General features: G+C 45.7%; 1 protein-coding gene across 1 annotated transcript in view; it reads left to right on the top strand.

Moving 5' to 3' along the window:
* The window catches only part of LOC126282388 (atherin-like), a 50,242-nt gene that overhangs the window by 2,613 nt on the left and 24,511 nt on the right, over window positions 1–23,118 (top strand). Inside the window, exon 2 of the mRNA XM_049982045.1 lies at window positions 1,725–2,137. Coding sequence (XP_049838002.1) covers window positions 1,725–2,137 — 413 coding nt within the window. The remainder of the gene's footprint in view (window positions 1–1,724; window positions 2,138–23,118) is intronic.

Below are 23,118 nucleotides of genomic sequence, written 5' to 3'. Positions count from 1 at the left end.
AGGGAAATCACGGAAACCCTAAATCAGGATGGCCGGACGCGGGATTGAACCGTCGTCCTCCCGAATGCGAGTCCAGTGTCTAACCACTGCGCCACCTCGCTCGGTCCATAAAGGGATGATCGAAGACAGTGAACCGAAGGCTTCGTATATCGCAGCGCTCGTCTGTGATCTGCCTTTGTCATGCTGAAGCAAAGGGTGCCCCATATCAGGACGAACTCTCCGAAATCGAAATTCGATTACAACACACTGTTTCCGACGGTAACGTTACACCTCGCCATGTTACACGCTGAAGTTCGAAGGTTTCTGGCGACAGACGACTGCAAATATGTAGACACGAAGAATAAATATGAAGAATGATAGTAACATTAGTTTTATTTAAAGAGCTTTAAGAGTTTTCACATAAAAAGTTCGAAGGCATTACTTTTCAGCATTCATAGATGTATATTCTGGAATGTGTGTTACAACAGTGACGAACATGACTAAATTAGAGCATTATGAAAATTTCAATCTTCCATATAATAAAATTTATTACGGGTGGTTATCTCCGTGATGCCATAGCAGACGACGATAGAGAGATTAAATATAAGACAATATAAATTGTTGTCCATAGCAAGATATATTTATTTTCATAGGAAGGAATGTCATACGAGTTGAGCCATCGAAGAAGATATACTGCAATCCAAGAAAAGTCGACTTTAATTTTCTTTATGCCCAGAACATGATGGGCAACGGCCTGGCCGTGGATACACCGGTTCCCGTGCGATCACGGCAGTTAAGCGCTGTCGGGCGAGGTCGGCATCTCGATGGGTGACCATTCAGGCCGCCATGTGCTGCTGCCATTTTTCGGGGTGCACTCAGCCTCGTGATGCCAATTGAGGAGCTACTCGACCGAATAGTAGCGGCTTCGGTCAAGAATACCATCACGACAACTGGGGGAGCGGGGTGCTGACCCCACACCCCTCCTATCCGCATACTCCACTGAGGACGACACGGCGGTCGGATGGTAGCGGTAGGCCAATCGTGGCCTGACGACGGAGTGCTTTCAGAACATGATCGCGAATATAGATAAGTTTACTATCAATTTCAGATCTGTCCAACGATGTATAAAAATAGTCCACAGAGTACAAACAGTTACTCCAATATGGAGACGTCAATTCCGCATTTGATTTTAACTCATGACGCCATAATGGTTTTATTCGACATACTTTTCTACATACTGGCATACCAAAATAGATAGTAGATGTAGATGTAGAAAATGATGTACTACTGCGATCAAACACGAGGATTGAAATGATTCAAAATTAAATAAGAATATGTTGTGATGTTTCTTCCCTAATGGTTTTGTCATCAGCGTGACGATGGTAACTGAGCTCAAGAAGAAGCATTCGACACAGTTCTCATTTAAGGGAGGATGAAGGAGGGGTGGGACTCCTTGGGAAGTAGAAGGGGCAAAGTGTGAGAGGGGGAGGGGTGAGGGGAGAGATCCGGGGACAGGGAGGGGAACCTCACGTTCTGACTGTGCCCAGGTTCTGCGCGCCTTAGGCATCGGCGATTGTGTACCGGGAGGATAGGTTTGTTTACTCCAGAATGTACGGTTGCGGAAAGAGGCGCGCGGGCAGCGCGGAGAGGTGGCGCAGCGCCGGCGGCGACGCGCCGTCCGCTTATCGGGGATATCGGTGGCCGTGGTCGACCGGAGCGATGCGCGCGGCGCCGCCAATCGATAGCAATCCGCGCCGCCCGCCATTCCGGCCGACGCGCCGCCCGGAACCAATCCCGCTCGGCCGGCGCCCGCGCTGAGGCGCGACGCCAGCGCCGCGTCGCGACGCTTCACCACGCCGCGCCGCGCGACGCCGCTGGCCGGACGCCGCCGCCGCCTGGGCCGGCGACGCCGCGGCTGCGGCTTTACGACGCGCGGCCGCCGCCAACAAAAGAAGGCGACGCGACGCCGGGCCGGCGCTGGCGGCCGGTGCTGTCATCTTCCCGCCCTGCCATCCCCTCCCCCGGTCCTCGGGCGCACCCCCTCCACTTTCCCCCCACCACCACCGCCGCTGGCGGCATCGCCACGCCCACCGGCGCGCCACGGGGAGGAACTGGAGTCGGGCCGCGCGCAGTTCACCGTTGATACCGGCGCGGCCTCGTGAACGCTGGCCGCGAACAGATGCCGCGCGGCGGTGGTCAGACGGCTAACCATCTGAGCGGGCAGCTCGCCTCACTGCCCTACGACACCCCTCTCCGCTTCATTAAGTGGCGCGGCGCGGCGCATGCCCAGCGGTCGTAGCGTGCAAGTGTGCCTGACGCCACAACAAAGCCCGCCCAACCCCGCCGTCTCTTGATTACCGCAAGCACTGGTTTCTTCTTTCGATTCTAAACGCCGCTCCGTGCTTCTTTTTTTCGCATTTAACGTCCCGTGAACAATCACGTCGTTATATGTGTACCACCAGCCAGCCTTGCGGATGACGGGTGAAAGAGGGGATGCGATGAGGAGAGCATGGGGGTGGGGGTGCGGGGGGAGGGGATTCCACATCGACATACTTATTCTACAAGCGAACAGGGGCGGATTCAGGGTTCGGTTCTGGGGCAGGGGGACAGTATTTTCCTCTCACCCTACCACAATCCTACCCACCCACATAAGGTTACACCCACAACTAACATACCACAGGTCTCTAGAAAATAATAAAAATAAAATATAGTGGCTGGTGCATAGGTTAGTAGCGTTTTGTTATAAGTTTAATAAACACAAAAGAGACCTTATCATCAATAATTTACAGCAATTTGCCAGGGCTGGTACTACTTTTCGATCCCGCGACTGGGGAGAAATAACGTGGTTTTAAGGTGAAAACTCGTCGAGTAATGGGGTCTCATTTTGATCCGGAAGGAATTCCCTTGAAGGTAGTTCGATAGAGAGTGGATAATGTGAAAATTTGTGGGCGGCAGATCAGGTGCCGGCCGGAGTGGCCGAGCGGTTCTAGGAGCTTCAGTCTGGAACCGCGCGACCGCTAGGGTCGCAGGTTCGAATCCTGCCTCGGTCATGGATGTGTGTGATGTCCTTAGGTTAGTTAGGTTTAAGTAGTTCTAAGTTCTAGGGGACTGATGACCTCCGATGTTGAGTCCCATAGTGCTCAGAGACATTTGAATCATTTTGAGCTGCATCAGATGAATAAGGTGGGTGCGTTTTGACTTCCCAGTCCAACACCGGTGTAGTATTTTTTGTCAGACTAGCAGAACGCAGACAGGAGTTATTGTGGAGTAGTATCACTTTACTCAATTTTACTAGTCATTTTTCTTGGACTGCGTCTGTAACACGTCTCAGTTGTTGACAATAAATGTCAACAGAGGTGGTAACACCTGGGGGAATCTATTCGTAGTTCACCATACCGTCGCTGTTCCACCAGATGCATAACATTATGCTTCGTGGATCGCACAGGTCTTTGTAGGGGGAGTCGCTGCATTGTTTTGGCATTCCTTTCTCTTCCTTATATTAGCATAAAGACACCACATGTTAGCATAAAGACACGCCAACGATACAGACAGGAACGGTCGGTGTTGTTCATGAGTCAATTGATGGCGAGCAAGCAGAGACGCACTTATGACCAGCCACTGATTTTTTGTGATATTGGCTTAGAGCAAGCGGTACCTATACATCCTCTTTTTGAACCTTCCCCGTTGTGTGCAAATGTCGCACGATGGTAGAATGATCACAGTTCATCACATTTTGCGAGTTTTTCAGTACAGTGACATGCATCATCGGGTGTTACTGCCTTTAAACATTTTTTTTTTCTAGGCCCGAAGTTCTTCCTGAAAGCGGAAAGTTACTAATGTCAAAACAATCCTCCTTAAAACTTGAAAAACATTTTCTTGCTGTGCTCTGTACAATGGCGTTATCCTCATGCCCGGTCCAAATGTTTCTGGTTGCCTTGGCTGCTATCATTCCTCTGAGAAGAATATTTCGGAAATGTTCCGATTTCTCCACTTGACACTTCATTTTCTAGCGTCCACAGCTCCACTCGCTATCTCCAAGTGACAAAAAGACAATATGCAAACTGAAATAGCAACAGTGACCTACAAATAAAAAATGGCAATCGGTAAATAAACCCATTGCAACCGTAATACTACCAAACAAAACAAAAACGCTACGGACTTATGCACTAATCTTATATATAAAATGTTTCAGTATAATCGTAACCATTTTATGAAAGCGTGGTCTTGCCCCCCCCCCCCACCCCCTCCTCTTGGATCGGCACCTGTAAGCCACTGTACTGTGCATGTCAGGCGGTACATCGTACCCGTATTATCTGTTTTCTTTCTCTAATAGTGTGATCCCGGGTGTGCTGCTAAATTGTTGTTTCGATTTTACGCGTAATAATTCGAAGACCGACACAGGCGTCTCTTTCAGGCGCCGTGAGGTTTGCTTTTATGTGTACTCGCTGTCTGGACTCCAACCACACTGTGGGCTATTGTTGGTCTCACGCCGCTATTTGATAACCTAGTTCGAATGCAGACGCCCTCTACGTCTTTTGGTCCTCTTTTGTGTTTCATATTCCGTGAACCGCAGATCCTCTCAGCGTCTTCCAGCTCTAGTGGACGCGGTGGCCGGCGAGATTGCAAAGGAAAGGTACATACTTCGAGCGCTGTTACTGATTTTGAACAGAAAACTTATGCCTTATTCTGAATGTTTTCCGACATAGAACCCATTTAGCATCATTTTTGTACGTTTTCGTCGAATAACTCGAAAGATGCACACTCTAGCGAAAACGTGTCGAAATACAAAATTAAACTAAATTAAATTTCCTACAAAAAAGGTCCTGTTCATTTTTTCTCTAGGATTGATAGCTTGCGCGAAGAGAGCGCGAGAATACTGAAAATCTCGCGCGACGTGCATGCGCTGTAGTTTAGGGAGATGTTTGTGGACTAATTTGAGGTAACTTTCCGACTCGATGGATCACAAGTGTTCTGCGTCGAATTGTCCGTCTCAACGTCCGATACACTTCTGTGGTACGTTGTAAACAATGGCAGTGTTTGAATAATACAGAAATTAAACAGTAATGTACATTAAATGTTTTCTCTCTCGGAAACCATTCGCAGTAGGGCATATGTCCATACGAAGTTTGTTTCGAATCAATGATACTATCATCCGTAAATCATGTGCCTTTCCTCCTGTCTCCCCCTGTATACTGAATGCCGGACCGGAAGCGTTATTTAAACTGAAAGCCGCGATCCCGTTTCGTACGTTTCCTGACTACCTCTTTTCGATAGGCTCCTTAATTATGCTATACCACAAACTTGGTGTTTGCACATAAATACAGGTCTCGTCGTGCGATACACATATACCGTCTTTAACAGTGAAAATAAAACTTTTTATTTTAGTTGAAGGGATCGAAGCACACTGGATGCCATCTTTCCGAAGGAGTCTGTCGATCTATTGTTCAGTAAGACTGTGTTAGGGCTGTAAGTGGATAATAGTTAAGATAGTTCTACTGGGCACTGAAACTTTTTATCTGCTATCGACATATTACATGCTGTAAAGATGACCTTCGCATTTTTTTACGTTTGATTGCGATTTTATTGCTTTTGGTGTAGAACCAGCCTCTTTTTTGTGCAGTTTGAAACACAATTTTTCATTGAACTTGTCTCTCACGCAAGTGCAAGTTATTGCATGGTGTTCTTGTCACTGGCACATGCAGTCCTTGTTCAACTGAACTTTCCATACGGGCATAGTCTGAGGATGGTTGTGTTGACAAATGAAATTATTTTATTTCTATATATGTATGCGATCTAGGCAATTAAAATACTTTAAATTTTTTTTAATTTTAAGAAACTATTTGTGATCGCTTTGTCCTTCCTTCAAAATGTCAGTCATTACTTCTTCCTCTAGATTGAAGATATTATCTTACACAAGCGACTCTGGCAGTGCTTCGCAAGAGCTAAAAAGGTATGTGAATTTGATGTACGTCGTAATGTGTAGTAGCCCTGGGAATGGTGTCAGCATGCGAAGTTCGGCTCCTTGTTGGGACTTCGCACACTTTGAAGATTTGTAACTCGATATCAGAATAAATCATAAAGAATATGAACAAAAAACTCCATTGCCTTCGTTTTTGGTTTTCATTGTTTTTAGGGTTTTTAAATTTTTGTACACAATACAATTGCAAAACTTCAGAATACACAACATTTTTCATTCTTTGGATACTCTATGGTAAGAGTATGAAGTGCTTTTATGAATTCTTGAAAGGACAAAGTACAACTGACAATGAGAAAAATTTGTCTAATTGTTAAAATGCCCTACTTTCGTAGCTAAAACTGACTGTGAGGAAGAAACCAAAGCAGTACGATGACATGTATAAATTTTTGTTTAAAATTATGTACGCCGATAAACTGTATGTATGGGAGAAACAAATTGTCTAATGGTTTAAATGTCGTGCTATTGTAGTTAAAACCGACAGTGGGAAATAAAAACAAACCTCTCTTTTTCGCAACACTGCACAGCATTTTGTTAATCGCAGTCAGTTTTAACAGAAGACTTTTGTATTAATTGTTTTATATATTTAACGCCCGTGTCAGTCCGAATGTTTAATAGAATAAAGTATAAAATTTGAAACAGATCGGCCAAGAACTTTTCGAAATTTTTGCTAACAACTTTTCCGCTTTAGATATTTAATTATTACGTAACGGGGTGTTCCAGAAATGTTGTGACAATCTTTGAGGGGCTGTAGATGTCTTGAGGAATAAATAGAAACAGCGACTTCTGTCCGGACACGACATCCAGTGACGCTACAGAGCGTCGAAGTTATATAATACCTCTTCGGCAGCAAATATGACTTTGTACGTTGACAGAACGTCTCGCAATGTTGTTTGTTATTCACTAATCACGACTGATTTCTATAATCACCAATGGAGAAGACGGAGCTAGCTGATGAGCGGACAGGCCCAATGCTCTGTTGCCTCTGTGGATGACGATTTCGGATCCAGATTCCATACCCAATTTATTTTTCTCCTGCACACCGAAAAACATTGAGGTTTCCAGGAGAAAAATAAACTGCGAATGTAAACTTGTGCCCGAAACCGTCTTCCATCGAGGCAACAGAGCATAGCATTCAGGGGAGATCATGCCTTTCTTTGCAGTAGCTAGCTCTGTCTTCACCACTGGCGATCGTGGCAGTTAGCAGCGATCGTTGCCAGACGTTTCGCCTACCGTCCGTCAGTGTACGAAGTCATGTTTGCTGCCGACGGGATGGCCTAGAGTCAGGGGCCAGCGCCTGTGACTTCAACGTTCTGTAGCGTCGTCGGACGACTTTTCCGGATGCGGCTTCCTATACACGTCTTGTTCCTCAAGACACCCTCTACAACCCCTCGAAGTTCGCCGCAACATGTCTAGGACAGTCTGTGTTAAAACATATACAAGGTGTTTCCGTAAAAGCGCGCAAGAATTTAACGGTACATAGAGGATGTTCCACTGAACAGTTTGACGGAGGCAACCTGGGGCCGTAGAAGCCAGCTTAAGGAAATAAGAGGAATAAAATAGTCCACCCCGATAGCTGAGTGGTTTTGGGTCCTTCGTGAGTTCTGGAATGCTTTTCAAGATCAAATATGAGACTCTCACCCTTCCCCCGGATCGGGGAGGGCTTGGCCTTTATCACGTTCATGACAGAGCGGTCGCCCTATTTGTCAGCACATTAGTCAATCTATGGCACCGCCGTCCGGACAGTCTGACCAGTTTGTAAATAGAAAAACTAGCACCGTCCTCCCTGTTGCCGCCTGTGCCGATACACCACGTCCCCTCTATGCTCTTCTACATCGGTGTCTTTTACCTCGAACTCAGTTACGTTCGACTTGCCTTACCAGCGACTCAACTGGCGACGGCAAAGACGGTTTATAGGGTCCTGCAACGTGGACGACCCGATAACGTCGTGGAGAGGAAGCACCCGAACGTCAACTGGCGAGTAGTGTGGAGGACAATTCACCACGTAACACTGGACACTGACGTCACAGCGATGTGGTATATCACTGTCAACGGTAAGCAGGTGACCAGATCAAGGCTACATGCGATCCACATGGTAGACTCACCCACGTGCACGAGCTGTGGCGTTCAAGACAACGATGAACACCGTCTTAGCTGTGGCGAGTCTACAGCAGTGTGGCGCTTAGCGAGGCAAGTGTCAGCATACTTCCTTCGGGTAACGCCGAATCATATCGACCCCAAGACTATCTTATTCCCGGATGAAACGTATTACCCACGCACTAAAACTAATGCAATGACGTGGCTTCGTGGACATGCAGTGCATTATTTGCTTCAAGACAGCACTAAGGACGCTTTAGACTTTTGGAACTATTTGCAGGAACGACATTGCAAGATCCTCCGTAACCCAAAGTATCGACAACATTTTTCCAATTTTTTGTGGAGTGCGTTCCACGACCCTCCACGTAGCTGGAACATCACGGGTAAGAGAAGCTAAAATTACAATACGATAATAGAACACTACACGGTACAACGTGGGATATACTTTCATCATTACGAGAAGTCATGCCTGGATGATACAGCAGATGGAGAGTTTCGTTGTGAACCCTCACACTCTGTAGCAGTATTTGTCCCATTTCCCCTTTTTGTCCCCGGTGCGAAAAGGTCTTTGCAGTTTTAGTTTTCCCATCCGATGCAAGATGTAGCACTGGTTAATGGTGGTATGGATTCCACCCTTCAGTTTTGTTTCATGGTTTCCTTCGCCCCGTGCTCTCTTTCTTTACGCCTTTTTTCTACAACTATTAGCATAGTTTTATTTACATGCGTCCCCAACTCGACGCAACGAGTGCACTTACTAGTTTTCAGTTCCTTACTGTTAAAGAAAAAAAAGAAAAAGAAAAAAATAAATGAATAAATAAAAAAATCACAATAATACACCAACTGTATCCTTTGTACCACATCACATCCCCAGGATGGGAGGGAGGAGACATCGTGGACAGGCCTCGGGTCGCGACCCCTGCCCACCTTGCCTCCGCCAGCCCCCTACCTGATCCATCTAAAAAAAAGGGATGGATAGAGAAAAAAAATAAAAAACTAAGATAGAAGAAAAAAAGTGGTCAGCGCGACAGACTGTCGCTCCTAAGTGCGCGGGTTCGATGCCCGGGTGCGTCGGAGATTTTCTCCGCTCAGAGACTGGCTGTTTGTTGTGTTGTTCTAATCATCATTATTTCATCCCCATCGACGCGCAAGTCGCCGCCCTGGCGTCAAATCGAAAGGCTTGCACCCGGCGAACGGTCTACCCGACGGGAGGCCATAGTCACACGACATTTATTTAACTGAAACAGGGGAAGGAAATAGAGCAGAAGCCGACTGGAAGAAATATAAATACAAAAAAATCCTAAAAAGACTACTAAAAAATAAAAAAACAATTTTAAAAAGGTGGTCAGCGTGAAGGATTGCCGCCTTACAGGCCCGCGTTCGATTCCCGGCTTGGTCAGTGATTTTCTCCGTTCAGGGACTGCGTGTTGTGTTGTCTTAATCATCATTTCATCCCCATCCGGCGCGCAGATCGACCAATGTGACGTCGAATGTAATAAGACCTGCACCAAGGCGGCCGGACCTGCCACGGAAGGGGCCTCCCGGCCAATGACGCCAAACGCTCATTTCATTTCCATAGGAATAACATACCTGTGTACTTTTTTAGTTACATTGAATACAGTTTAATGCAAATACCATCACTGACACAATGAAAGTACCATTACTACTGTATCTTAAAAAAATGTGCTGAAACTGACGGCCATCAAGCTCAATGCAAGCATGACATCGGCGAACAAGATTCTGAAGCACCCTGACAAATACCCCTAGTCTCAGGTTCGAATTCTGCCTTGGGCAGGGGTGTGTGTGATGTCCTTAGGTAAGGTTTAAGTAGTTGTAAGTTCCAGGAGACTGATGAAGTGGTTCAAATTGTGAAAAAAAAAATGTTTAAAATGGCTCTGAGCACTATGGGACTTAACTTCTGAGGTCATCAGTCCCCTAGAACTTAGATCTACTTAAACCTAACTACCCTAAGGACATCACACACATCTATGCCCGAGGCAGGATTGGAACCTGCGACAGTAGCGGTCGCGCGGTTCCAGACTGTAGCGCCTAGAACCGCTTGGCCACCAGGGCGGCACAAGATAAGAGAAATTAGTGATTGTACGCAAGCATACAGACAGTCGTTTCTCCCCGGTACATTTGCGAGCGCAACAGGAAATAGTGGAAAAAGATACACTCAGTAATGCACAGTATGGTGGTTTGCGAAGCATGTATGTAGATGAGGATGTACTCCGCCTCTAATGAATTCGTTGTCGACGGGATTTTGATCCCTAGTCTTTCTTCTTTTCGCATACAAAGAAATTGTTAGCGCCGAATTTCATGATCGCGCATATCTGAGTTTGCCAGATGGCGAAGGAACAGGCCTAATGCACCTGAATACACGCTTCGCTATGCGCGACGAGTTGCCGGTGGGTCCGTAGTGTGCACGCTCTGGCTTCGAGGCCCGGGCGCAGTGCGCGTGGACGGCGAACCACCAAAGGCGCATTACGCCGGGAATTACGTCATTATCCCGGCCGTGAGCCAGTTAAGCAATTCCAATTAAAATCTAATTTCCAGAATGAGGCCCGCGGCCGCGATTCATACAGACGGGCAAATGGGCCGCAGTGGCGCGCGCTCGTTAACTTTCACCGTCCCCGCCCCCACCCCCACCCCCACCCCTGCCACCACACACGTGGGGCCCACGTGCTGCCTCCTGCCGTTTGCCGCTGCAGCGCTCCCTTCGTCCCGACTCAGCTGCATCTGCAACAGTTTACAGCTTCTCGCGGACGAGTGATACCACAGAATCGAGGTAAGTTATCGCAGGACGGAAAATAAACTCACTGGTGGCCATTAAGACTGCAACAACATGAAAGCGGAATGAAACAGTTGTCAGACTGGCGTGAGGGGTTCTACATGTGTGGATATGCACAAAGTACACTCATGCTCATATATTAAGGATAATGCTGATACATGGTGAAACAACGGTCTGGTGGGCGGCGCCGGCCACGGTGGTCTAGTGGTTCTAGGCGCGCAGTCCGGAACCGCGGGACTGCTACGGTCGCAGGTTCGAATCCTGCCTCGGGCATGGATGTGTGTGGTGTCCTTAGGTTAGTTCGGTTTAAGTAGTTCTAAGTTCTAGGGGACTAATGACCACAGATGTTAAGTCCCATAATGCTCAGAGCCATTTGAACCATTTTGGTGGGCGGTTTGCGGCTTTAAATCACCTCGTGGTATGACCGTGCGGTGAATTTGACTTGCGGTCGTCACACGGTGACGCTGGCAGCAGTCCACATATGCAGAGGTGTGTTGGTGCATGTCAGAGTACAGTGCAACGAGTAAGTGTGCAGACGTTTTCAGACGTGCTAATTGTGGCTGTGTGTTGAAAATAGCTCAAAGAACACATACTGATGACACTATCAGGGATAGAATACTAGGGCGACTGGACACTGGTCAAACACAGCAGGTCGTAGCACGGGCCTCTATGTGTCACATAATGTGATCTCAAGATTATGGCAACGATTCCAGGAGACAGGCCTCGTGTCCAGGCGCTACAGTACGGGACGTCCACAGTGTACAACACCAGAAGAAGACCAATATGTCACCATCAGTGCCAGCAGACGGCCACGGAGTACTACAAGTAGCCTTGTGTCTCCAGACACACAGTCTACAGACGACTGAACAGACGTGGTTTATTCGCCCGGAGACCTGCAAGGTGCATTCCACTGACCCCTGGTCACAGGAGAGCCCGTAAAGCTTGGTGTCGAGAACACAGTACATGGTCATTGGAACAGTGGTCTCAGGTTGTGTTCACGGACGAGTCCTAGTATAATCTGAACAGTGATTCTCGCCGGGTTTTCATCTGGGGTGAAGCAGGAACCAGATACCAGCCCATTTATGTCCTTGAAAGGGACCTGTATGGAGGTCGTTTTTTGATGGTGTGGGGTGGGCAATGATTGGTGCACGTACACCCCTGCATGTCTTTGAGAGAGGAACTGTAACAGGTCAGGTATCTAGTAACGTCATTTTGCACCAGTATATCCGCCTTTTCAGGGGTGCAGTAAGTCCCACCTTCCTTCTGATGGATGATAACGCACGGCCCCACCGAGCTGCCATCGTGGAGGAGTACCTTGAAACAGAAGATATCAGGCGAATGGAGTGGCCTGCCTGTTCTCCAGACCTAAACCCCATCGAGCACGTCTGGGATGCTCTCGGTCGACGTATCGCTGCAAGTCTTCAAACCCCTAAGACACTTCAGGAGCTCTGACAGGCACTGGTGCAAGAATGGGGGGGCTATACCTCAGCAGCTGCTCGGCCACCTGATCCAGAGTATGCCAAACCGTTGTCCGGCCTGTGTACGTGTGGATGGTAATCATATCACATATTGATGTCGGGGTACATGCGCAGGAACCAGTGCCGTTTTGTAGCTGATGTGTTTCGGGACGGTTTTCTCGACTTATCACCAATACCGTGGACTTACAGATCGGTGTCGTGTGTGTTCCCTATGTGCCTATGCTATTAGCGCCAGTTTTGTGTAGTGCCACGTTATGTGGCACCACATTCTGCAATTATCCTTAATTTATGAGCATGAGTGTAGATAATCTACAGGGTATCCCAGAAGTAATGCGACGAACATCTAGGTGTTATAGAGGGTGTCTTGAGGAAAAAATAAGTTAGGAACCAGTGTCCGGAAACGTCATCGAACGACGCTACAGAACTTCGAAGTTATAGGCTCCGGCTCCCGCCATTAAGTGATCCGTTCGGTAGCAAACGTGGCTTTGTATTCTGACAGACCATAGGTGGAACGTTTTGCGCTGTTGTTTGTTTTTCAGTGATCGCGGATAACTGCCACGACCGCCAGTGGAAAAAGATCTTGTATCCTGTGAATGAGACGGTCTGTTGCCCCCATAAATAACGGCTTCGTACACGGGTTTACAAACGCAGTTTATTTTTCTCCTGAATCCTCTAAAACCTCCTATGTTTTTTGGTATACAGGAGTAAAACGAACATCAGATGGAAACCAGTGTCCAAAACAGTCATCCACCAAAGCAACAGAGCGTCGTATTCATATGAGACAAGGACTGTCTACGTAGCGGCTAGCTGCATCCAGTGGCCATCATGGCAATCGGTCGCGATCAGTGAATGACAAATACTATTATGAGACGCTCCGCCTACGGCCCGTTAGCGCACGAAGTCACGATTTTGAAAGGGTTGGTCTAGTAGCAGACTCTGGCCCCTATGGGGCTAACAACTCTGTAGCGTCATTGGATGGAGTTTCCGTATATGGGTTCCCACCCTGCATATGTTCCTTGACACCCTCGACAACCCCATGGAGTTTGTCGCAACGTTTATGAGACACCCTGTATATTGTGTATATAAGAAAACATTACGTATTGGGTTTCTCATTAAGAAATCGCATTTAAACGTTGTTTGTGAGCAGGTCCTATTATGCCTCGTATAAGGAGAATAACCTATCAGCAGGTCTAGAACTTCAATAACGGTTGGATCGAGGCTCACAAACGATGCGAGTTATCTTACGGTGACATTCCTGGTTCAGATGGTTCAAAAATGGTTCAAATGGCTCTGAGCACTATGGGACTTAACATCTGAGGTCATCAGTCTCGCCGGCCGGGGTGGCCGAGCGGTTCTAGGAGCTACAGTCTGGAACCGCGTGACTACTATGGTCGCAGGTTCGAATCCTGCCTCGGGCATGGATGTATGTGATGTCCTTGGGTTAGTTATGTTTAAGTAGTTCTAAGTTCTAGGGTACTGATGACCTGAGAAGTTAAGCCCCATAGTGCTCAGAGCCATTTGAACCACTTCATCAGTCTCCTGGAACTTAGAACTACTTAAACCTTACCTAAGGACATCACACAAATCCATGCCCGAGGCAGGATTCGAACCTGAGACCGTAGCGGTCGAGCGGTTCCAGAATGAAGCGCCTAGAACCGCTCGGCCATACGGACGGTGACATTCCTGGTCGCATTGAACGGGATCCCCTGACTGTCATAGGGGTTTCAAAGGAGTCATACTTAACGCTATGGACGAGCTCAGTGGCGTGACTAGCGACCGAGAGGACAAATTCTCCGCTCTGTTGTGCAGGTTCTTACAAGCACGCCACGTACCTTGTATCAGGAAATGGGCTATTTTGCGGCGACGCAAGTATACACTTGGACAATGCGATGGCGCTTGAAGCATCAAGGACCATCAGCGCTGCGACCAATGTTGCGGATTGCCTTAACCCGGCAGCAGAAAGAAGCGCGCCGACAGCAGTGCGTCCGACGAGCTCACTACGCGTGGAAGTGACACCATGTCGGCTTTTCAGACGAGTTCAGCTTCTGCAGGCGGCGTCGCGATGGATGTGTCCACGACTGCAGGGTCCGAAAACAATGGACATAACTAGGCTGCGTTCGTCATTTTCATAAGGACCCAGTAGTTGGTGTGATTGTATGGAATGTCATGGAGTACACTACTCGACTACCTCTGGTTCGCACAGTCGGTAATCTGGACGGCACCCGTTACAATATGACGCGTTAAGACTAGCGGCAATGCCACCCAGTCCTGTGAAGAGGTCTACTGCCTCCCCTGGGAATCCACTTCAGTTGGTGACAGAAGGGAGAACTTCCACACAGCACGGTGTCACAACCACAACTCAGTGTCATCACACTGAGAGGTAAGTGACTAAGTTTTTGATTTTACTTTCATTAACGGAAGAGATGCAGTCTAAGTGGGAGATACACAGAAACTCGAACGTTGTGTTTGTCAAACTATCTGGCAGACTTGCTACATCTTCATAGTAACTACAACGAGCATTATTTTTAACCAGTAAGATGTGCTCATGCAGCCTGTTGGGGCATGGTGCACCATGTGCAAAATCAGTATCAGTAGATTGTTTTACATGTCACCATTATAGCCATACTCCTAGGTAGTGTACTAAGACTAGGTGGTTGATGAAAAGGCTGTAATGTGGCAATAATTTCGCACCTAACAAGCACCCATCCACATACTTTGCGGTGAGCTACAAACACAATTAGGTGTCATGTAATAGGCTGTACATCGTATATATTAATACATAAAGAGCCGGCCGCGGTGGTCTCGCGCTTCTAGGCGCGCAGTCCGGAACCGTGCGACTGCTACGGTCGCAGGTTCGAATCCTGCCTCGGGCATGGGAGTGTGTGATGTTCTTAGGTTAGTTAGGTTTAAGTAGTTCTAAGTTCTAGGGGACTGACGACCACAGCTGTTAAGTCCCATAGTGCTCAGAGCCATTTGACGCAATACATAAAGGAGACTGACATTGTCACTTATGCCTTGTAAATTATAGTTAACGGTTATTGCATGAAAGGTGATGGGGTGTCTTTATTATCATACTAGTAGAGGTTCGAACGACAGTGGAAATAAAATGGCAGGCAGAACTCAAGCTCTGGATGGAAGGCGTGCACAGGTGTTGGTCCTGCTTAAACACAGGAAGTAGCTAGATAGACATCTTGACACCTGAGCGCTGGGGCACAATAGAGTCGCGACCGGCCGGTTTTGTAACCGGTAGGGAAGGATTACACTTCGGAAACTACGAAAACCTTGGGTGCAGCTGAAAGGAACGAGGAAACCACGCAGGCTGTGTTATTTCCAAGGATATTTACTCACAAGCGTACCATTGTATGAGTATAGGTTTTTCCTCGCAAACTTCCCGCGCTGGACGACAAAATACTAAAATATGGTTGGTCGTCGTTTTTGAAGAATCTGTAGAGAGGGAGAATATCTCGTGGTATTGGGAAATCATTCGTTTTCGGAATTGCGAGGATGGGGAGCCGAGCCTTGCTGGGAGGCCAGCGCTGGAGAGACGAAGTCTTCTGTTGTCAGCGACCGTGTGTGACGGTCGCTCGATATCAGCTTTGTTGGTACAGATGGACTTCCTGTCTTTGCTCTCAGGAGAGTTTATAATTAGAACAATTAGGCACTGTACTGTTGCGAACCTATACGATTCTGGACTTCACCTCCGGGTTGGAAGTCGTCGTTGAGTGTACAGCGTTCAGAAATTGAGAGCACTTCCTCTGCCTATACTTACGTTGAAGACGTTATCTGAAGTCCGTCCTTGTGGCTGGGAGTTCACGTTTCTCGTCTGTAGAACACAGAGAGGAGAATACAGTTTTAGAGTATATTAGTCAGAGGACCGCTTTCTGTCGTCCTAGTGTTTGAAAGAGTTTATTTGTGGCTGGAGTTCTTCCATCGTCGCAGACAAGTACAAGAAACATCACTTCGATGCACCGGACGCAGTAGATACGGTGATATCGCAAATTGCTTCGGCTTATTAGGGCTATAAAAGTTAAACAGCTGTGATCACGTTAGTTTATTTCCACTGAGGTTTCACACCATCGTAGATCATCTCTGAAAGTAGTGTCTTCTAGTTTGGTACGTAGATGATGTCAGTCATTTAGCGTTATTGAAATTACATCGCGCAATCATAATAAAGGGCAGATTTAGACAATTGATTAGTAATTTTACTTAGGAAATGCAAACTTTGTAATATAAAGGTTTTTTTAAAAAATCTACAATAAATATATAAGCAGGAACAAAGTTTATCATTCAGTAGGATTAGTTGCCTTCATTATTCATTTATGTTTAGATTGTAATTTACAGAAATAAGAGATCCTAAAATCTGCTTCAGGGGGTAGTCAGACAGGGCCAAATCTTCATTTTAGCGTTTATTACCTTCCGTTGCGCACATTCATTTTACATCGACCTGGAGCAGAATCTTGGAAGGCATACAGTATAAGTTGATTGTAATATTGATTGTGTGGGTTTTTGTTAATTAATACTGTGTTCGATTTGCTTGTTTCACAGTGGCAGAGCCTGGAACAAATGGTGTTTCCTAGTGAGAGACAAAGCATGTGTCACTATATAAGGTAAAGCAGTTGACAGAGCCTAAAAGAGACTTTCTAGGATAAATTGTAATTAAAGGTGAGCAGTTAGCAAGATTCCAGCAGCCTGAGCCCCAGACACATCCAGCTACCAGCTGTTTATTAACTCCCTTTTCTGGTAGGTCAAATGAGGATGTGATATATTTCTTGGAGGACCTGAAATCTTTGGCAGGGCGGGATTTTGGTTGTTACAGGTGACGAAGTTACAGTTGGTAGCAAAGGCAAAAATTTCTGTTTGGTGCACAGAGGAAATGAGAATCGCACAGGCATTTGAGCATTTGGAGCAGGGCCTCAATACAGTGAAATAAGAAACAAAACAATGAAAGGGTTTTCCTGAGCAGTCAAATGAAGTGACAAATAACATCATGCTTCAGGAAACCGAGCATAGGCACTTCAAGCTTATCCGAGAGACCCGTCACACGATAATTTGAGAAGGGCTTGGACATGTACCCAAAAGATCTGTTCTCTGTTGCTACCTTGGCAACAGAATATGAGGTCATTGACATGGCAACAAGGATATGGGATAAAGGCAATGTGTCCACCACTAACGTGAAACGCTATAGATGTGGATGAGTAGAGTATGACCAAAGGCAGTGTCAACAATCTCAGTGGGATAAAACATGTGGATACCAGCAACGGGATGGTGGAAGAACGAAGACTAAGGTGAAATGGACAAGTGTTAAACGCAGGAGGAAACCCTACGTCCGCAGAGCGGTGTTCCCATTAAATATTGATACAGTGATGTATGTGTAGGTGGAATGTGCTATACTAGAGATTGTCAGAGACAGGAAACATATTTTTTGTTGGAATTAGCGGCGCATGTGTCAATGACAACCAGGGACGTCGTGGGTCAGAAACGATTGAACTGACCATGCTATGGATTGCTTGGAGCGGAAGAAAGTATTTTGAGGTCACTGGAGTCAATAGGCTAAACTTTCAGTTTTGAGTGGGTCATTTTGAACAATATGCGGAAGTAGTATCTCATGGAAGCGAAGGTTACTGTGTGATTCTGAGGTTATACTTTTTATATGAACATTATGCTAACACTGATCTTCAGCAATGTGTGACGGAACTTAGTGGAACAACCTTCCGACTATGGGAAGCGAAGTACAGTCAGAAGCGTCATCATTTTAAGGGACAACTCAAAGAAACTGCATACAAAAACACTAAGTCTTTATTCACATGTACCGGAGGACACCATTAAGTTGCTTTGGGTGCGTGTGGAACTGCAGTGTCTGTAGTATATTGCCACTAGACGAAAATGATGTATTGGATACAACACGCTGTTTTGTTAAGAGAAGCATTGTACACATGCAGGAGAGAGATTGAAGGAAAGTGGCATTCTTGTATTTGGATAATTTTGCCACCGCTGAAGTAAGGCTGACAAAGAAACTGCTAGTAGCAAATTTGGACATCCTGGAGGTGGGAGATTGGGACACATCGAGTGTGAACCGTGGTCAGCCATAGGCCACAGCTAAAACTGCATTAAATGAAATCCAGACCATTATAGCTGCTTACAGGTGTTGATAAATAGCAACAGGGACAGTCGAAAATGTGTGCCCTTACCGGGATCTCCCGCTTACATGGCAAACGCTCTATCCGACTGAACCATCGAGTACACAACCTCCGACTGCAGGAACTTTTCTCTGGCACGCTCCCCGTGAGACCCACATTTCCAACTTTCTGTCCACAGACTACATTTGTAGTGCCCCTGCCCACTATACTCTTTACTCGCGGCAATCAATCTACCGAATCCCGTAAGACTTCGAGCAATGTGAGTGCATCCGCACTGAAGGAGATCATTGGTCGGTAATCTTCATCTATATGAAGATGGCATCTGTTCTTTCGGACACGTTCAAAAGAACAGGCACCATTGGTGATCTTTTGCAGCTGTCGGAGAATGAAATTACAATGGAATCCAGACCATTCTGTCACAGGGAATTGTATCTCTAAATATTTACAGGTGTTCAACGCACCTACTGTGTACCGAGCGAGGTGGCGCAGTGGTTTGCACACTGGACTCGCATTCGGGAGGCCCACGGTTCAAAGCCGCATCCGACCATCCATATTTAGGTTTTCCGCGATTTCCCTAAATCGCTTCAGGCAAAACCCGGCATCCTTCCATCCCCCGACCTTCCCTAACACGAGCCTTTGCTCCGTCTCTAATGATCTCGTTGTCGACGGTAGCCGGCCACTGTAGACAAGCGTTTCTAGGCGCTTCAGTCCGGAACCGTGCTGCTGCTACAGTCGCAGGTTCGAATCCTGCCTCGGGCATGGATGTGTGTGATATCCTTAGGTTAGCTAAGCTTAAGAAGTTCTAAGCTATAGGGGACTGATGACCTCAGCTGTTAAGTCCCACAGTGCTCAGAGCCATTTGAACATTTGTCGACGGAACGGTTAACACTATTCTCCTCCTCCATACCTGAAGCGTAGGCGTAGGTTTAGATATGCTGATGCACGTTAGCTCAGTGCTGTGCTCTTTAGAAGATAAATCTTACAACAACATAAAATCCGCCCATCCGAACTTTAGAAGCGAAGACTAATCAAACGGCGAATACTCCCCTAGGGAGCGTCGTCACATCTTTATCTGGGAGAATTTTGCTGAAGTATTGGTCTTAAAATTTTTCTGCGAGGTTTGTGCTATGCACCCAGCTCTCAGCAAAGCCACGGGAAGTACCTAGACGGTTTAAGCCTGGCTGTGTTACCAGATCTGATGGCGCATTTTTGTTCATTTGTAGTAAAAAATAGCCAATCACCCAGTGATCTTCAATAGGCTGTATTTTCTCGTTACGATTCTGTTGCCACTATAACTACTAGCGAATCTGCTACAGTTACAACTGTGTATCTTTTGCATTAATATCCTTGCTTCAAAAACTACCACCACTGATAACCACAGGTCTGTACCTGCCTACTACACTTCTAAAAGTTATCATATATTCTGCGGTACTAGTTTAACACATGGTTTTTATCGTTTCACTTAACTTTTTCCTAGAATTTAAGAGTTGTTACTTAGTATTCTTAAAACAGACGCTACATTTTACTATCTTGACCTATAATAATGCAAATTGCGTCTTATAAAAACATACATCCTCTTTAGCGAGGAGTATTAAAATACAGAAATACTAACAAACTAAAAAGAACGTCGAGTAAATTAGTATTAAAATACGGAAATACTAACAAATTAAAAAGAACGTCGAATAAATTCTAAATTTTAATTTGTTGTACAGGACGCGAAAGGTATTACATGAGAAAATTTCAGTAGTATAGGAAAGGGTAGGTGAGGAATGGAGCAAATTCCACCAATATTCCGCTCCATGGCTGGAAGCCCAAGAAAGAATTGATGCCTGTGCAGTGCGCCCATTGTTACACGTGTATCTTGATATACTGTGATGTGCCATCCAAGCAGATCATTGTACATTAGTAAGAATATTTTCTACTACGTTCTATAAGTAGACTATGTTGTACTACGGTGGACGTTTTCTGCTGAGTTTTTATGTGCAGGTTTTACATGCCCATATGGCACAATTTCTGGACATAATCTATATTTAGCTTTAGACAAGTGACTGACACTTTACTGCCCTGCAAAACAAATTTACTATAGCTCGTTTCGATGTTTGCGTCATCACTGGAGAGGCAGTGCTATTGTAGTTCTTCATTCATATTGGAACGGGGCCATTAGTAATCTTCCGCAGCGGCTGGTCAACTTCTATTTTTCTTAGCCCAGTATAGGTTTTACATGCATTATTTAGTGCAATAGCCGGACTTGGTACGTTCTGTGGTCTGCTTTAGTCCATCGTTAGCAAATGATTTCTGTTTGTGAAGCCGTTTCTTGCTATATGCTTCAGTCTGTTATTTTCATGCTAATTCTACGTTCCTTTCTTTGTGGACTCTGGTTTTGACTTCCTGATTGTAAGTCAGGCCGCATTTGTCTCTGAGTGTTGCATTGTCCTTTCGGCTTTAAATCGGTATATTTTTTTAGATTCTCCCATTTAACGGCTTGTCTAATTGATGGGTTGCAGATGAAGATCATCCCGACGGATACTGCAGACAGTTCGGACGAAAGTTGGTTCCCTTCGTAAAACATCCATCTAAAAACGAACAGCCGAACGTTACGCTGACACTGAGGTTTGTTCTACACACAGAATTCATATCTTTCATAAAATTAGTAAAGCAATAAAAGTCACCTGGTATTACAAATGTTATAAGAAGAGTTATAAGAATTCAAGGGCATTATTTTTAAAATCTTAGTATTGTATGTTCCCAACGTGCATCGCCTAGTACCGCACTGTACACTAGCTAATGGCTGTTATGTAACGAACTCGATATCGAACCGGTTGACAAGTTCTGTCCTCCTTTCCCGCTATTGTTCTGTGGCTGCTTTCCTCGTGGCACTCGTTTACCCTGCAGTCTATTTCCGTCGCTGGCTGGTGTTCTTGTTACAATTTCTCCTCACCGAATTGGCTTTGTCTAAAAACAAATCCGGCTTCCTATATTCGATGAATCACATAAGCGTGCCAGTCACCCATGTTAAAACAACGTTTTACAAGTCACTTAGGAATGAAATAAATAAGAAGTGCAGGGAAGCTAAGGCGAAATGACTACATGAAAAGGTGAAAAAAAAAAGATTGTTGGAAGGACTGACTCAGCAAACAGAACATTCGGTGAAATTAAAAGCAAGGGCTGCAAAAATAAGAATGCAATGGGAATTACACCTTTAAATGCAGAGGAGACCCGAGAAAATGAATAGAGCAGACCCTGGGTCTCTATGAGGGGGAGGAAGTATCTGATGACTTGAAAGAAGACGAAACAGGTGTCAATTGGGAAGAGATAGGGATTCCAGTATTAGAACCAGAATTTAGAAGAGATCTTTAAGGTTTAAAGTCAAATAAGACAGAAGGGATAGATAATATTCTTACGGAATTTCTGAAATGAAATTGAAATGGCAAAAGAACGATTATTTACGTTGGTGTGTAGAACGTATCAGACTGGCAATATTCCATCAGAATTTGGAAAATATCATCCAAACAATTCCCACGATTGTAAGAGCCGAAAAGTGCGAGAATTATCGCAAAATCAGCTTAAGAGCTCATGCATCCAACTTGCTTACAAGGCTAATACACGGAAGAATGGAAAAGAAAAGTGAGGACTGTTAGATTATGATCAATTTGGTTTTAGGGAAGGTAAAGGCACCAGAAAGACATTTCTGACGTTGTGGTTGATAACGGGAGTAAGACTAAAGAAAAATGAAGACACGTTCATAGGATTTGTCGACCTGGAAAAGGCGTTCGACAATGTCAAATGGTGAAAGATGTTTAAAATTCCGAAAAAAACAGGAGTACGCATTAAGGAAAGAGGGGTAATAAACAATATGTTCAAGAGCCGAGAGAAAACATTAAGAGCACTAGACCAAGAAAGAAATGTACCGACTAAAAAGGTGTAAGACAGGGATGTGGTCTTTGGCCCCTGCTGTTCAATCTGTACACCAAAGAAGCAATGATGGAAATAAAAGAAAGGTTGAAGAGTGGGATTAAAATTCAACGTGAAATGATATCAATGTTAGGATTCGTTGATGACATTGCTATCGTTAGTGAGAGTGAATAAGAATTCAAGATCTGTTGAATGGAATGAACAGTGTAATGAGTACAAAATATGAGCCGGCCGTTGTGGCCGAGCGGTTCTTGGCGCTTCAGTCTGGAACCGCACGATCGCTACGGTCACACGTTCGAATCCTGCCTCTGGCATGGATGTGTGTGAGGTTAGTTAGTTTTAAGTAGTTCTAAGTTCTAGGGGACTGATACCTCAAATGTTAAGTCCCATAGTGCTCAGAGCCTTTTGAACCATTTGACCAAAATATGAAATGGGAGTGAATCGAAGAAAGGCGAAAGTAATGAGGAGTGGCAGAAATGAGAATAGCGGGAAGGAACATCATGACTGGTTATCACGAAGTAATGAAGTTACTGAATTCTGCTACCCAGGCAGCAAGATAAACCATGACGGATGGAGCAAGGAGGACATCAAAAGCAAACCAGCTCTGGAAAAAAGTGCATTTCTGACCGATAGAGGTCTACTAGCATTAAATATAGGCCTCAATTTGAGGAAGAAATTTCTCAAAATGTTGGTTGCAACACAGCACTGTATGGCAGCGAGACATGGACTTTAGCAAAACCGGAACCGAGGAGA

This window comes from Schistocerca gregaria, chromosome 7, assembly GCF_023897955.1.
Source record: "Schistocerca gregaria isolate iqSchGreg1 chromosome 7, iqSchGreg1.2, whole genome shotgun sequence".
In the NCBI taxonomy this organism is placed as follows: Eukaryota; Metazoa; Arthropoda; class Insecta; order Orthoptera; family Acrididae; genus Schistocerca; species Schistocerca gregaria.
Note: the sequence above shows the minus strand (reverse complement) of the source record. Positions and strands in the feature narration are given on the sequence as shown.